Source organism: Cydia strobilella, chromosome 6 (genome assembly GCF_947568885.1).
Source record: "Cydia strobilella chromosome 6, ilCydStro3.1, whole genome shotgun sequence".
Lineage (NCBI taxonomy): Eukaryota > Metazoa > Arthropoda > Insecta > Lepidoptera > Tortricidae > Cydia > Cydia strobilella.
In genome coordinates, this window is record NC_086046.1 from 9333020 (window position 1) to 9349621 (window position 16602).

A 16602-nucleotide genomic window follows, 5' to 3' on the forward strand; every position below is an offset into this window, starting at 1 on the left:
AATAATACGACTATGTCAAGTTGTTACAGTTGACACCTACCTGTGAAATAACGAACATATATTTTATTTGGCTGGATTATATTATAGAACCACATAGGACCATTTGACATTTTCCTCAGTTTATCTTATGACAATACTGAAAAAAACGAAAGAACTTGCGGATTGTTGTCTCACTCACTCATAGACAAAAAGTAATAACGTGTTGTGAATACGATATCTTTTACCAAGCTTTTATTTTTGCCCGGCTTCTTTGCTTTAGTCATTATTCTGAGACGTTATTAAAACGGTGCTTTAATAGACGACCGTACCAAACTCCTGGCTTTTATCGCCACGCTTGTGCTTGCTCCCGCCATGACATTTGGTGGGTTGGTAGCATTGATGTTAGGGTGACTACATGGTGACTACGGTGACTACGTATGCTGGCTTGGCGCCCGCCGCCCTCCATCTTTTTCATAAAGTCAACGGGAAAGTACATGCGTGCCGACACGCGTCTCGAGTGAAATTAAGTGGTCCCTGTTTTATTAATCCCTGGAAATGGGCGACCGTGAGTATTTTTAACGTTACTTTTATAGCAAACACATATATTTTAGTTACTTACATACCTCCATGTTTTCTTTTAGATTACGCCTCTGGCGATTACAGCGGCGGCGGATATTCCGCTCAATATTCTGTACCTCCACCAAATTTGTCTTCAGGTGACAATAGTTATGGCGCCGGACAGCAGGGAGGATACAACCAAGGAAGTTACGCTGCCCAGAATCCAAGCCAAGAGTGGGGGCAACAAGCCGCAGGTTAGAATTGATTAGCAATGCGCCTTTAGGAACACGCGAATATTTTAATGTAGATATACATTATAGCGTTACAAACAGGGACCGGACAACTCTTTCCGCGATAAAAGCCTTTCAATGGGCGTCCCTTAAACACGGCTAACACATTGTAAGACGGTTAATAAGGATTACCCTTATCATTGCTTTTTATAAAGCTTTCCCTTTAGTATTGTCGTAGTTCAGCCTTGCGCGAAAGAGACTGGATTAATATATATCTAGTCAAAGAACGCCGCCGACGATCGCTCGGAATCGAAGTAATGTGTGCTTTGTGATCAAGGTAGACGATTTAAATTAGCATGCTAATATGCAAAAAGGGAAGCCCTTTATAAGGCTAACCCTTATAAGCGATATGCAGGGTGTTGGTGAGCGGATGATAAGGGTTTTGTAAAGGTGTTCTACGGACTACTCACAAATGGGTTAGCTTTATATAAGGGCTTTAAGAGCAAAATGAAAGGGTTTCGTCTGGCAAAGGGTATGGTGAGTTAAGCCTTATGCAAAACCAAAACCCTCTGTAAGGGATAGTGGGCCGGTCCCTGGTTGCAAATACGACCAACGCGTTTTGACGACTGGTCTGGTCTAGTGGGTAGTGACCCTGCCTTCAAAGCCGATGGTCCTGGGTTCGAATCCCGGTAAGGGCATTTATTTGTGTGATAAACACAGATATTTGTTTCTGAGTCTTGGGTGTTTTCTGTCTTTATGTATTTGTATATTATATATATTGTTGTCTGAGTACCCATAACACAAGCCTTCTTGAGCTTACTGTGGGACTTAGTCAATCTGTGTAAGAATGTCCTATAACATTTATTATTTTATTTTAAATACATTTTTACCACTTCCATTACTATTCTGCTTCAGGTGGCAACAGCTATGCCGGTGGCCAAGCAGGAGGAAATACCTATGGCCAAAGCTATGGAGCCTCCAGTTATGGAAGTGGCGCAAGTGGCAACGGTGGAGGATATGACCGAAACAATGGCAGTGGATATAATGTGAGCGGCGGAGACCGCGGCGGCAGTGGCTATGGCAGTGACCGAGGAAGCTCTGGGGGCTATGGCGGTGGTGACCGCAGTGGAAGCAGTTACTCAGGCGGGGACCGCGGTGGATACGGCAGTGGCGACCGGTCCAGCTACAATCGGGATGGTGGGAGTAGAGATGGAGGATATGGGTAAGCAAGTTTTTGATTTTTTTATATTTTTTTATCTGTAACACAATCAGTCTGATTAGGCTATCTCCTGATCAAGGGTGAGGTGAAGAACTTATTTGACAAAATAAAATTGGTTTAAAATTAAGGTCTGAATTATATTACCAGTAGTTTTTATGGGTATAACTATGAACATACATGTCATTAAGGTTTTAATGGTAACAGAGGTATAAAGAAGCAATTAGTATGGGTTATAAGATTTCTTGAGTTGGGGTCCAAGTGGTGTTCTTATCACAAAGAAAAAAAGTTACAATCTTCGAGGTTTAAAATTTATCAGCTATATGAAAACATGTTATCTGCTTATTGTTAACTAAATGTAACTACTCAGTAGGATCCCCATTTCATTAACAATTATTGGTTGTCAGACAAAATGTAATATAAAGTTTTTGGAACATTGTTTTATTACCTTTGGAAAGCCATAAATTTATTTCATAAAACGTTGCAATTAAAAAAAGTATGAAAAGAAAAATTAGATGTGTTCTGTATAGGGATTGCAAATATTCGAAACTTTCAGGTATTTGAATATTCGATTTTTTCTGACGAGATATTCAAATAATATTCGAATATTATAAAAACATAAGAAAAGGAAAGAGAAATCAGTTTATCATTGTTATATTCGAAAACTATTTTCACATATTGCAAAAACTAATGATATTTTGCAGACACCTACTTAATTGACTAGGTTTGAGACTACCCTGACCTACTATGAGATTTATAAAAACGAGTCGAAACGCAAAAATTATACGTATTCAATATTTCTAGATAAAACTTTTATTATAAATATGCATTGTTGTGTCAATTAATATTAACTTTAACCAAACAAACGAGAGAAAACAATATTTGTAGTAATTATTTTCAGATTTAAATTTAATTAACTTGTAGTCCCTCGGAAGTCTATAAAAAGGCCTTTCATTTAATTGTATTTTGAATCTTTATTGACTTGATTTGTTTTGGCAAGTTTTGATTCCTGATGGTCGGCTATTATAATAGAATTTATACAATCGTGATATATTATTTTTATTATAGCTTTACTTATTCAGTGCTTTACATTTTTCATATTAACAATTTAATAATAATAATAATAATAAAAGACGTTTATTCAAGAAGTTGTAACATAGGTACATAATAAAAGTACACGATAATGCTTACAAACTAATTGAAAGGGAAGGTGGCTCAGCTGATGTCTGTGCCAAAAAGGCTTCGGGGCACAGCAGCCCCAAAGGTTTTCAGCAACGGACGCTGTTATTCTGCCACCGCCGTAATTGTATCTAGCTAAGGACAGTATAAACATTTACACTATTACATATAGGACATGATAGCAAAACCGAGCAATGCGCAGTGGACAAAGAAGTGCTAACTAAAGTGCTAAATTTAAATATCTATTGAGCAGGTCACTCAACCAAAAGTGTACGTTACTTCCTTTTGGAGGTCCAGTAAATAAGCCTTGCAACGTAGTTTGAAAACCGCCAGGGACTTACAGTTAACTACTGGTGGCGGCAAATTGTTCCAGCATTTAGACGCAGCATAACGAAAACTGCCTCCAAATGACTGAAGCCGGAGTAGTGGAAGAGAGATACGCTCTTGTTGCTCACGCAAACCTTTCAACTTTCGGTTAGGCTTCCATTCAAGTTTACGCGCGAGATAGGGTGGAATACCAGATTGTTTAAGCGTAAATACCATTGCCGCAAGCTTTAATATTCTTCTGTGTGACATATTCAGTTTACCCGCTTTATTAAGGTAAGGGCTAATATGTGAGCGGCGAGGGATATTTTGACAGAAACGCATGCATGAGTTTTGCACACGTTGAATTGCTCGTTCTGTTCTTTTTCTTATGCAAGGCCCATATACCACGTCTCCATAATCCAGTTGGGATAAAACTAGCGCATCTGACAAGCGTTCGCGAACATTTTGTGTTAGGTAGGGTCTAAGCTTATATAATGAATTTAGTGCACCATAGCATTTTGGTATTTTAGTATTTATATGAGCTTCAAATCGAAGCGACTCATCCATTACGATGCCTAAATTTTTTACCTGACTCTCTTCTGATATAGGCAGCCCAGATATTCGCAAGTCGATTTCAAGGCCACGTACTTCAGCAATCTGTTTCTTCGTTCCCAAAATAATGAAGACAGATTTTTTTGGGTTAATGATGAGACCATTGTTATTGGACCAACCAGCCACAGCTTCTAAATCGGTATTAATTTGCGATATTGCAAGTGCGACGTCAGTTTTAGTGGGGCGTATATGCTTCATTATCTGGGTGTCATCTGCATACATGTGGTACGAACAATTTTTTATGACCTCGAGAAGGCTCGAAGTGTACAGACTGTATAAGGTCGGACCCAATATTGACCCTTGGATTACTCCTCTGTCAAGCAAACGGGGTGACGAGCGAGCAATTTTTCCTTCGTCGTTTGGGCATTCAACTATTTGGTTTCTGTCGGTGAAATAGGAAGAAAACCATCTACAAAGTGACTCAGAAAATCCGTAGGTCTTCATTCTGTTAAGGAGCACGGGAATCAATATACTATCAAACGCTCGGCTAAAGTCTAACAAGACAAGAATTGTCACAAGTCCATCGTTGGAAGCCTTAAGTGTCTCATCAATCAAATGTGCAATAGCTGTTGTAGTGCTATGATGTCTGCGAAATCCCGATTGAGCTTCTGGCAATATCTTGCTTTTCTCCAAGTGCGTTTGTACCTGCTCGTTCACCACTTTCTCTTGGATTTTGGAGAGAACTGATAAAATGCTAATCGGGCGAAGGTCACCGAACGTTTGTGGGGATGTCTTTTTGGGTATCGGTTTGACAATAGAGGTTTTCCAGGCCGTCGGGAACCTATCAGATAACATTGAGGTATTTATGATGGTGGTTATAGCATCAAGTGAGTACGGCAAAGTCAGCTTAATCATTATTATAGAAACACCGTCACTGCCTATAGCCCTCGAGCTGATGGAATTGATTATACGATTAACTTTATCTACAGACACGCTTTGCAAGTTCAATGTTTCGTACTGTGTGTTGCCGTTCGTAGAATGTGTTATGGGGTCATTCGAGTTTAGCTGCAGTGCTGGAGGCACGGAGTCTATGAAAAAGTTGTTCACTAGGTCCGGTGCACGCAGCTGATGAGGTATTTCGTCTTTCGTTTTTCTACCTAAAATGTTGTTTACCTCATTCCACATTTGTTTAGGATTGTGAATATTCAAATTTACTTTCTTTGTCATGTATGCTGTTTTTTCTCTTCGCCTTGCCGTAGTCACCAGATTGCGAAGTGATTGGTAAATTTTCTTTTTTTCCGGGCAGTTTGATTTCCTAGCTTTCTGTTCTGCCTTGTTCCGCTCCTTCATCATAATTTTTATTACATCAGTAATCCAGGGTGAGGGCGGATCTTTAAACGTTCTTGTAGTTACCGGCGCAAAGTGGTCAAATAAGCCCAGAATAAGTGTATTGAACCGGTTTACCATCAAGTCTACGTCCTGGGTTGCAGTAACCCATTCCCACGGTGTTACGGAAGCGGCCCAGCTATAAGTGTCGGGATCAAAGTGATTAATAGGTCGGTATGTGATCGTTCTAGGCTGAGGCTTCGGAGTCAGAAGGGGAAATTGTGCGTAGATGAACCCGTGATCACTTAGGTCCTTGTTGTGCGTAACATTCATCGCAGTCGCTTTAAAATCAGGCCGGCAACAGATGATGTCGATCAGAGTTTTGCTGTTATCCGTAACACGTGTTGGTTCCGAAACGATTTGTGTCAATTCGTATTTATGCAGCAGGTTTATAAAAGTTAACTGATTTCCTCTAGCAGGCAATAGCATATCCAAATTCACATCACCGGTAATTATAATATGATCATAGCAAGGTACAAGGATGGCCAGAACATCATCAAGTAAATTTAGAAACGAAAGAAAGTTGCTATTAGGTGGCCTATACAATACACCTACAGCCAGCTTGTGCTTGTGCAACTGAACCTCGACCCACATCTGCTCCAATTCCGATGGTGGCAAATCTAAGACCCGTGATTTTAAATTAGACCTCAAGTACATGCCGACACCGCCACCGATTCTGTTCTTACGCGGCACATGCCAAAGTCGATAACCAGTTATTTTAAACATGTTCATGTCCGAGTGCGGAGTCAGCCAGGTTTCTGTAATACAAGCAATATCGATTTTATGATTTCTTATAGTTTCCCTGAATTCGTCCCTGCCGGTGTTCAAAGACTGCGCGTTAAGTACACCTAAATGAAGATTACAATTTTTATTGTTTTTGGACATATTATTGGTATTACTTAATTTAATTAAATATAATTTTACTAACTTAACCTTACACAAATGTTTTACTAAACTAACAAAACTGTGCTATATTACTATAGTTTAGTGATTAATAAAAGAAAACAACTCCAAGCCAAGAGACAATTTTGAAATAGGTACAAAGATATAGACAGTAGGTAACATGAATCAAGTATACCGGTAGAAATTAATTTACAATCGTAGCGTTAGAAGCAAGATTAGGCTTGATTTTCACGATAGCTGGGCGTCCCCGAATATATTTTATAGTAATGTCCGTTTCACCCTCCGTGACGCGCTTGTTCAGCTCATCTCGCAGGTGTTGTAGGTATTCCCTCTGTTGAGGGGTGAGGTCCGCCTTGATAGACGCCGGCCGCTGCAGTTTTTTCTTATTACGAAGTACCTCCAGTGCATCAGTCTTGTTTCGTAGTACAACCTTCAAGGGGCGCGGTGTCGCATCTCCATTGCCATCCGTCTTGTTACCCAAGCGGAACGTCTTGATCCCGACGCAGCTCACTTTGCTCGAGACACTGCTTATAATTGTCGAGCTCTCCTTGAGATCATGCTCCTTCCGTTCATTAACATCAGCGCTCGAAGACTCCGGGACATCATATATAATCACGTTTTGGGCTCTATAGGTTCTTTCGGCTACCTCTTGTATGGTTGACTCAGTTGTGAGCATATTTTGTCGCGCGCGTAATTGTTTCACTTCCTCCGTAAGCTCATCAACCTTTTTCATTAACATAGGCAACTGGGTCATAACTGTTTTGCAGTCACTACATAGGAAACTCATCACTCTAACCACAGTTTTCAGCTCAAACACCCTTATTTCCGTAGGGGACAAGCCGTGGCAGTCGCTACACAGCAGGTTCTTACACGAGTCACATGTAACCGACAGTTTCTTTTCGCTAGGTATTTTGCTGCATTTTGCACACTGATTTAATGGGAGTCATTTTGTGGTAGTTTTTCTATCGAATACACTGGCAACACACAAATGACAGCTCAGATGAAAACAATTTTAGTCCTGAGAGAAGAGGGTAGGTGTGTATATTGTGTGTAGTGTAAATGTCAGGCACGTATTTTTCACACTGAAAAGTTAATTTTTACTGCAAAATTCGTAAGGATAACACTATCACTGCGTCCTCAGATAGGCGCCAACCGTTTGGTAATGTTTTACTGCCTATACACTGGTTACATCACTAAATACATGTTAAAAACACGCGAGCGCGAAGTCACCGTTATGACGTTTTTGACAGCTCCAAATTTATAAGTGTATTCAAACTGTTGCTTAATCCTATTTTGTTTTATGTTGGTTGCACTTTTGATTGCACTGATCCCTGGTGGGTGAAAGCGTCCTCATTACCCTTCCATCTCTCTCTGTTTTTTGCTATTTCCAGCTAGTTGTATGATTATGTTTTATTAGTTGGTGATTTGGATGGTAGGTTGGTGGTTGAGGGTGGTGGTCGTAATCCCCACGATCACCAGTCGGCTTGGGGAATGTTGTGTTTAAAGTTGTTTTGATTTTTAGTTAGTTTTCTTTCTGTTTCCGGTGGGTTTTTGTTTTCTTTGATTGCTATTTATTTGTGGACAATGAAGATATAATAGGATAGAGCGGTACTGTCGTAGTAAATTTTGTAACCACAGTAAATTCACTGCCATCTATCGACACACAATTAAAAATGAAAATGTATAAAAATACGATAAAATGTATTTATATATGTATAAAAGATTTTTTTATTTGCATTAATTATTTTTATGATTTCGTTTCGTAATCGTTTCCTTGTTTCATTATTTTTTCCGTGGCTAGATTTTTCCTTAACTATCAGTTTATCGTACTTGATCATAGCAATTTTCCCATTCTTGATTTCTTCTTTTTTCTTGATATTGAGGTCTTCTCTTATTTCGACTACGTCTTTAGGATAGTTTTCTAACGCGTAGATATTTGTTGGTTGTCTTTTGCTACTCTGTAGTACTTGCCATTTCCTCCATGCTAAAGTAAACTTTACTAATATTAGCTTACGTTTATTATCTTTCTTTATTCCTAGCCTGTGAGCTTCGCATATTTCCCACTTGTCAAAAGGTTCTATATCTCCATCCTCGGCTACAGTGCTCAGGGTTTTCAGTACCAGTTCCATTAATTCCGTGCTATGTTCGGTTTCTCTGCACCATGGATTATCAAGTTGTTTTCCTCACCTCCCTTTCTAAGTTACGAACTTTTGTATTGAGTGTTTTCACTTTTTGAATTATCTTCTACTAATGGAGCTAATTTTTCTTCTATATTTGATGCAAACTTGTCTTGATATTTTCTGTTATAGAATTTGCATGTTTTAAAAAGTCTTTTCTTAATGCAATCATGTTTTCTTCTATTTTTTTAAGAATTGTTAGCAGATCATGTGATCTGCTAAAAAACGTATGTACGTTGTATGTATGTATGCTAACGTGTGTACGTTGTGTTGTACTTTTAACGTGTTTTGTGTTTTTGTAGTTCAAGAATTGGTTTTTTACTGGGTTGTTTATTAAAATCACTGCACGACACTTATAGCGGTTATCACTCGACATTTGCGCCACCGGAAGTCACAATCGTGATATAATAGAGCGCTTTTCAGTCGAGTACCGTGTTTAGGCAACGAAACTTGCTGAGTTGCCTAAGTGAGGTACGAGATTGAAAAGCTCGATCATATCACTATTGTATTTTTTACTATAGAACCTGAATAATTAATGAAAATTGGTACTACAAAAATGTAGTAGAAAAGACATCAACGCGCGACTATTGTTGCCCGTTTAGTATTTTCTATGGGAGCGCGGCGGCACGTGATTGGCCATTTTTTTATAGTTGACTACATCATATCGAAATTTATATTATAGTTGAGTTGGGAGCCCATACATGAAAAGTACGCAAATATAGTTTGGTATACGAAATCTTAATTCAACCATTCAGTCGACGAGTAGAAAAAATGTATTGGAATATTGAATGAAAAAAGTTGGCTGACTACTGGGTGGATTATTTGTCAGGCAGGCGGGCAGATTGGGTGTGATAAAATTTGCGAATTGGTAAGGGGCAAGGTTTAGATTTCGAATATTCGCTTAAGGTACGCTTGTACAAAATCTTTAACTTAAAACTTACGTAAACGTTGCTTTAGCAACGTTGCCAAAAGCATTAGCCGCAACGTAAAAATAACATACTTTGTAATTTCACGAAGAATAGAGAGAAATACAGTAAAAACATTATTTTCATCGCATTCACCGTAAATACCGGGCAAAACACATACAAACTGTAACTATAGCGGATGAAATGGATTCATTCGAGTAATAAAAAAAACTCGAAAACTGAGTGGCCGAATATTCGAAAAATCGAATTGCAAGCCCTAGTTCTAACAGCAGACAGAAACTCAATTCTAAATGGTTGGACTGAATAGTTGACATGAGGTAATTCACAAAAACCAAATTAGATTTATATTCTCATGAAGGTCTTATAATTTTCACTTTTACTTCAAAGTTTACATAGGGTTATTCCTTACCTAACCACCAAGTTTTTACCACTGGTAGTAGCTGGGATTTTAAAAAGTTGGTATTTCTCAAAAGGTTCTAGACTTTAATTGTATTCTATTTTATCTGAACAACCAAGAAAACCATTTTTGTTAATGCAATGTCTAGATTTTTAGCCATATCTATACTGAGTAAGCAGTAAAGTGGTGTTCAATACAACCTTATTGGTAGGTTCTGCATTATATACTACAAGGTACTCCTTGGCACTCCATAGCATAGTACTGGCAGTTTTGGAAATTGCATGCAACAACTACAAACAGACATGAGAAAACCAGAATTAGGTGGCAGACAGTCAAGTGACAACAGAGCAGGGAAAACACTGATCTCGAGTCTTCTTTCTTTTTATCCTGTTACCCACTGCTGGGGTGTAGGGCTTGAATCTGATCCTGAGTAAATTTGGAAAACCAGGAGGCAAGCAGGATAACTGCAGAGCAGTTGTTAAATGGCAACCAAGACATACACAATGCTGATTATTACTTGTGGAAGAACATAGAATTCACCAGAAGATATGTTATATATATATATATATAGATTGGCACTAGAAAATGTACCTTTTGTGTTGACACTTACTGCTTTCTTAGTCTAGATAAGTGTATATCATTCTTTTTTAATCTCATGGGGACTCTACTGATTATACTGTAATGATGAATTCTATGAAGATATTATTTCCTATGATGATGATGCATGTTTTAAGAATGTTGTAACCATTGTTTATAATAATTGTCAAAAAATGTTGTTCCAAGATTTTCAAGGTATCAAGGTTTAAACATAATGGTAACGAAAAGGATCCCGAGTAAGGTCACTGGTTAAGGTGAACCTAGGTGAATCAGCGTGGCCCGTTCTGAGTGTCCCCAACCCGCCAGCCCAAGTGTACTAAACGATCTTCTTGTTGTTTTAGTGGCGGCGGCAGGGGGGGTGGTTTTAATAAAGGTAAAGCTCCTCGCGATGCGAGCGGTGCTATTTTTAATACGTAATTACATAAGGGCTGCCAAATTATTTTACGATTGTCTACTGGTGTGTAATCACTACTTGGCTGTTGACAAATTGCTGCTTCAGATGATATTTTAAGCCACAGATATATAGGACAGATATACAGATATATCTAGGGTGTACATATTTATATTATTTCTAAAGGATATTTTACAGATACTTTAGGCGGGTATGAAATAGGATTCGTTATTCTGGAAAAAATCCCTGCTGAATATGGTTTTAAAGATTTAAATAACTAATAAGATAGAAACGTATGTTATCGCGTTCATGGCTTGAACTAAGGGGGGTTAAAGAAGATATTGAAATTTGGTGTGTAATTGAAACCTGGTACGTGCAACGGGCGTTGAAAGTAGCGTCAATGATTCATAGGCAAGCAGGACCTTAATTTTAATAAAAGTAACAGAGGGTAAGTGTTTGGAAATCGGCAAGGCAGCGCAAGCTATTCGGCATCAAATTAATTCTACGGGATGACTCGATACTGGAAACAATTGGGGTCTCTACAATTATTGAAATGTTCGTAACAAGGTTTTGTGTAATATGGTATGCGCGTAAAAAAAACTTATGTGCTTCAAAAGTAACAAGAAGACCGGCGTCGTTAAAGGAACAAATATATGGTGTATAATGTACAAATATTTGTTGAGTAATAATGGGTTTCGCGTAATTGAAGCTGTGTCAGCAGTCTTGTTAAGTGGCTAACAGGTTTTATAAGACGTCAGGTTTTCACGCTAACGTGTAGAATATGCAGAGTTATTGTTATCGTGTCCTAGTTTCAGGCGGATTGTTTTCATGATATAGAAAAAACCTTTTTTCCTAGTAAACTCACTGATGAGTATAACTTCGAAATAGTGAATTTCTTGTCAAACATAAAAACGGTATATTTGTGTTAAAATTCATCAAAAGTCGAAGATGATCGCGTGATAATATAGATAATATAGCAGAAACTATCATGGTTATAACTCCCTAAAATTATGGCCGCAAACATACCAAAAACTCTGTATATTGTTTTGGCAGCCCTATGGTTTGAATGTTCTATAAGATGTGTTTACAAAGGTATTGTTTTAATTTGCGTTTCTTCATCCGAGATTCGACATAATAATATGTATAAGTTATTACGTTTTGACGTTAGGTAAACAACTTACTAATATAATAAAACAAGTTTGGTTGGTTTATACCGTTGAAGTAAAGTGTATTATATACATGTGAAGGTTAAAATCATATTTATATACGAGTTTCAATAAGTGGTCAAATCTAGCGTCATGTACTGCATACCAGGCCATGGAAAATTGTTTTGATCGATGTTGCTGACTGGCTGCTAAATAGGGATCAATAAAAATTCGGCATTATTTATATTTCACGAAGGTTAAATTTTAATAAAACTGGTATCAATGGTGGAAAGAAAACTAAAACCAGGGTGTTTATCGTCGCAGATAATGTAAACAGGTACAACGAAAATTACAGTGCAAGGATAATTTTAGTACTTATGTCGTGACTTCATCACAACGTAGAGAAGCAAGTGCTGTTCTGGTAAACCAATTAATTTCAAAGGGCAACAGTGTGGCGTTATTTAAACCTATGGACATTCGTGACAGCAGCCGGTTAGTCTACAGCTGATTGGTAACATTTGAAATGGGTACTTACTTTCTCTTTCACAAGGTACAGCCAGCTCTTCACTATTTTCTCAGATCTTCAAGTCTAATTTAACCAGGCTTCGTAAATGTTTGAAAGCATAATCAGTGTTTATAAATGACCCGGCGTTTGGCTCACAGATTAGGTACCGACATTTCTCATCGTCTACACTCTACAGGCTATTGCCGACGTTTTCAGACCGCGGTATTATTTTCAGGATGGTTATCTATCTTGTGATCTTAAACTAGGCACAAGCGGACATACCTATATGTATACTCAATGGAACATACACATTTTATTTATAACAAGTCTCCTCTAGAGGCCGTAGCCGTATTCTAATAATAAAATGCTAAATTTGAGCATTATTAAAAAATAATGGTACTAACAATGTTTTATGTCTACAACATTTTGCTAAAATTTCAGGAACAAACTTCTTAGTGGTTGTAAATTGCTCGAACGATTGGTATAATATAATCATAGGTAAAACCAGATACAACTCCATTTATGGACAATATTTTAGTTCGTCGTCGTTATGGTAATAGTTACTTATGATGATTTTCAGAAAAAAAGCTAAAATTAAACAAAAATAACTTGTGGGGTTGTATATTTTCGTCGTACTCACTAGTATGGAATTTTATATCTTCAACGCCAATAACTTACATATTCATAAGTAGTTACGATTATTGCATATTAAAAACTCGAGGTAGATGTATTGGAATTCAACCTACGTTGTTTTTCAAAAAATAACCAGTTATTTCTTATAGGTGGCGGCGGCGGCGGCTTTGGAGATCGGGGAGGAGGGGGTGGGGGTGATATGGTCACCCAGGAAGACACGATTTTCATTCAGGGGATGGATCCCACTACTACTGAAGATGAATTGTGCCGCCACTTTGGATCAATTGGCATTATAAAGGTAATGTTCATCAATATCTGTTCTAAAGTCGGAATTTGAAGGGCTTTGAAGTGTTCTCTCGAGTGTTGCCTTGGCTTATGCCACGAATGCGAAAGAAATCTGGGGTCTGCACGGCAACATAATCTCCAGAACCAGAATAAACGCCGACACTTTTTACGTAAAATATTAGTGCAGATCAATACAAAGGGGAGACTGTGCTATGTTGAAGTTAGTTCAGATTCCTCGCTGTTTGCTGGCACTGGTTGTGTTCCGAGTTTTCCTTACGAGCCCAGCTGGGTTCAAACTCACAACCTTCTGTTTGAAAGTCGCTCGCCTGACCACTCGATCTTTGTAATCATAACTCAAAAATACATTTAATTTTCAGACTGACAAGAAGACCCAAAGGCCTAAGGTCTGGATGTATAAAGATAAAGCCACCGGTGCGCCTAAAGGCGAGGCTACAGTAACCTACGAGGACTCAAATGCGGCCTCTTCTGCCATCGAATGGTTCAATAACAAGGACTTCAACGGAGTCGTTATCAAAGTGTCTCTCGCGCAAAGACAAAACACTTGGGCCGGAGGAAGAGGTGGTGGCGGCGGCGGCAGCGGCGGCGGAGGTGGATTCCGCGGTGGCAGGGGCGGCGGCGGCGGCCGTGGGGGCGGGGGCGGGGGTGGCCCGCGTGGCGGCGGGGGCGGAGGGGGCGGCGGCGGCCCGCCCTCCGGCAACCGGGAGGGCGACTGGCGGTGCCCTAACCCCAGCTGCGGAAACACTAATTTCTCATGGCGTAAAGCTTGCAATAGATGTAATGAAGAAAAGCCCGGCGGCGGCGATGGTGGCGGTGGCCCGCCCGGAGGCGGCGGTCGCGGTGGCGGCGGACCCCCCGGCCGCGGTGGGCGCGGAGGCGGCGGGCGCGGCGGCGGCGGCGGCTGGGGCGGTCGCGGCGGGGACCGCGGAGGGGACCGCGGCGGCGACCGTGGTGGTGACCGTGGCGGCGACCGCAGCGGCGACCGGCGCGGATTCGGCGGCGGAGGCGATCGCAACAGCGGCGGTGCTATGCGAGGGGATGGAGGGTGAGAACCATAAATTTATTTCAATTTAAAAGGACTCGTCTACTAGTCTCCTACACTACTAACAATAAGAATGATACTGTACATTTTTACTACGTCTCTCCGACTTATTCATTTGCAATGGCGCTTCCTAGTGTTTATTTTATCAGCTCTGCCATTATCCATCGAACTGCCCCTATGAAATCAATTTGCTACACAACCAACATTTTAGATAACATTTAAATATTTTTATGTGGCTTTCCTAGTTATGGTTCATATGTATAATGAACCTTCTCTGGTGAAAAGCCACTTATTACAAATATTTAGGGCAAGGCAACTTGTGGTTTGGTTATTATGATAAACAACATTTTTTTTTGTTTCAGGGGCCGAGATCGCCAGAGACCGTATTAATAATTTATTTGTTAATAAATAAGTTTAAATTAGCCATAAGTACTGTATTCCAACTGATTTTACCCCTAAATGCAGAAGAATATCAACAATGATACAACTAAGAAACTTAAACAAAACCCTTACCATTTACATATTTGTATGTGATAGAAAGGTTAATTTATTTTTAATGACTTCATTTTTGATGTTCTTTGTATTTAAGCATTAATTATTTTACTGAATGATGACAATGTTTATATTATTTTACTTTAATGTGAATTAAAATCTAGCTTGCCTATATAGAGTTGTTTAGATTTAACATAAATATTGTCAATGTGGTTTAATAGTTTCAATTTGGGGTTAAAGAAACCTGATAGCACTGATTTCTATTGTCAATAAATTACTCAACATCTGCAGCACCTAGAAATTTACATAACCAAATTGTGATGAAATTGTAAATAACAATGAAATTCCAATAACTAGTATACAATATTTAGAATAACTTCCATGTGAGTTTAAATAACATATAGGGTATAAATTTGGCCGGTAGGAAAGGTTACTGTCTAGCCTTTACTAAAGGACCAAGATCAAAACACGATAAGAATATGAGTGACCACACCACTAATTTGAACATAGTACTGCTAACGCATTTACTTTGTCTGTTAAGTTACTGTAAAAAAAAATTAGGTGTGAGTTGTGGCATACATATTAATTGCTAAATAAATTTAAAAAAAACTGTATAACTCGTTCTTATTTTGCCGAAATAACGTCAATTTACACCTAACGTATGCGGAGTGAAATCGACAGTTTTGAACATGTAAAAAATAAACAAAAAGTAAAGTGAAGTTATATCTAACTCCCAATTTAAAGTATCCGTCAATTAATCCGGCAAGTTTCATGGGCATTGGATCTTCGCGTCGAACACCGTCGCGAAACTGTATGCCATTTCTCCAGTACTATTTCCCTATTGCCGAAAGCGAAGATAGTGGAACGTTTTGTGGAAGCGGGTTTAGTGCACTGCCTTATGGGAATATAGTTCAGATTCGGAAACCGCTACCAAATTTTAGCATGTTGTTGGGCATGGTACTGGGTCTCCAAAACTGCCGGGAGACAGCGGCGCCGGCCATCTACTTCAGCGGAATGTCATCAAAATGACTCCCGCCTCGTTGCGAATATTGCATTTGGCACCCAAACTATGCATTGCACATACACGCAACACTAACAATATCCGCACACTGGTCCGAAGATAGATCACTTGGTTTCAACATCGGCTTGGCGCCGCGATTCGCGCACGAGTGGCTTTGCCTTGTCTCTGTTTATTTTACACGCCTTTAGGGATGCGCATAGCAATATGCACTGTAAGACAAAACCTGTCGTAAGTGTCTACCGCAAGCAGTCTCTGCAGTAAGTTTTAAAAAAGAAACCTTACACTTCACGGAAACGACGTGCATGCTCGATTCGTGCACGCCGTTTCGACACATTCTCAGCAGATTTGTAGATGCTCGTTTTAGATTTTTTCCCTCTACTAATTCAGTTTTCACATATTTAATGTCTATATGTTCCAACACTTGTCGTTTTATGTTAGTCTGATTTTTGGCAGACCTTTCATTGCTGGGAGCCACAGGTAGTTTTCAGCTAATTGCGAGCAGCGGTCCTTAGAACTATATATATCTCTTACAGTTTTAGACATCTCTCAACATTTTTCTTATCCTTCCTGTTGTGTCTCTAAAAGGATATGAACATTGTCAGCGGCGTAAAAGTAAGTTACAGTGGCGGCGCCTACATAATTATGTAGGCGAGCTTGGCTTTTA

The 16602-nt window shown here is 39.2% G+C and overlaps 1 protein-coding gene across 2 annotated transcripts; it reads left to right on the forward strand.

Moving 5' to 3' along the window:
- Positions 1 to 382: 382 nt before the first annotated feature.
- Positions 383 to 15168, forward strand: LOC134742068 (RNA-binding protein cabeza). Of its 2 annotated transcripts, none has more exons than XM_063674997.1 (7): positions 383 to 544; positions 621 to 791; positions 1683 to 1989; positions 10748 to 10779; positions 13230 to 13378; positions 13743 to 14428; positions 14788 to 15168. In XM_063674997.1, exons 1-7 carry the CDS (start codon positions 535 to 537, stop codon positions 14813 to 14815), a joined length of 1383 nt encoding a protein of 460 aa, XP_063531067.1. In that variant the 5' UTR covers positions 383 to 534; the 3' UTR covers positions 14816 to 15168. The 2 variants fall into 2 exon arrangements, with proteins under 2 accessions (XP_063531067.1, XP_063531068.1); XM_063674998.1 differs by having other exon boundaries at positions 397 to 544; positions 696 to 791.
- The last annotated feature ends 1434 nt before the right edge of the window (positions 15169 to 16602 follow it).

Excerpts from the sequence above, each read along its gene's own strand:
- LOC134742068 (XM_063674997.1), top strand. Across the intron at positions 1,990-10,747 it reads AGTAGAGATGGAGGATATGG|TGGCGGCGGCAGGGGGGGTG; the intron begins GTAAGCAAGTTT and ends TTGTTGTTTTAG. Across the intron at positions 13,379-13,742 it reads GATCAATTGGCATTATAAAG|ACTGACAAGAAGACCCAAAG; the intron begins GTAATGTTCATC and ends TTTAATTTTCAG.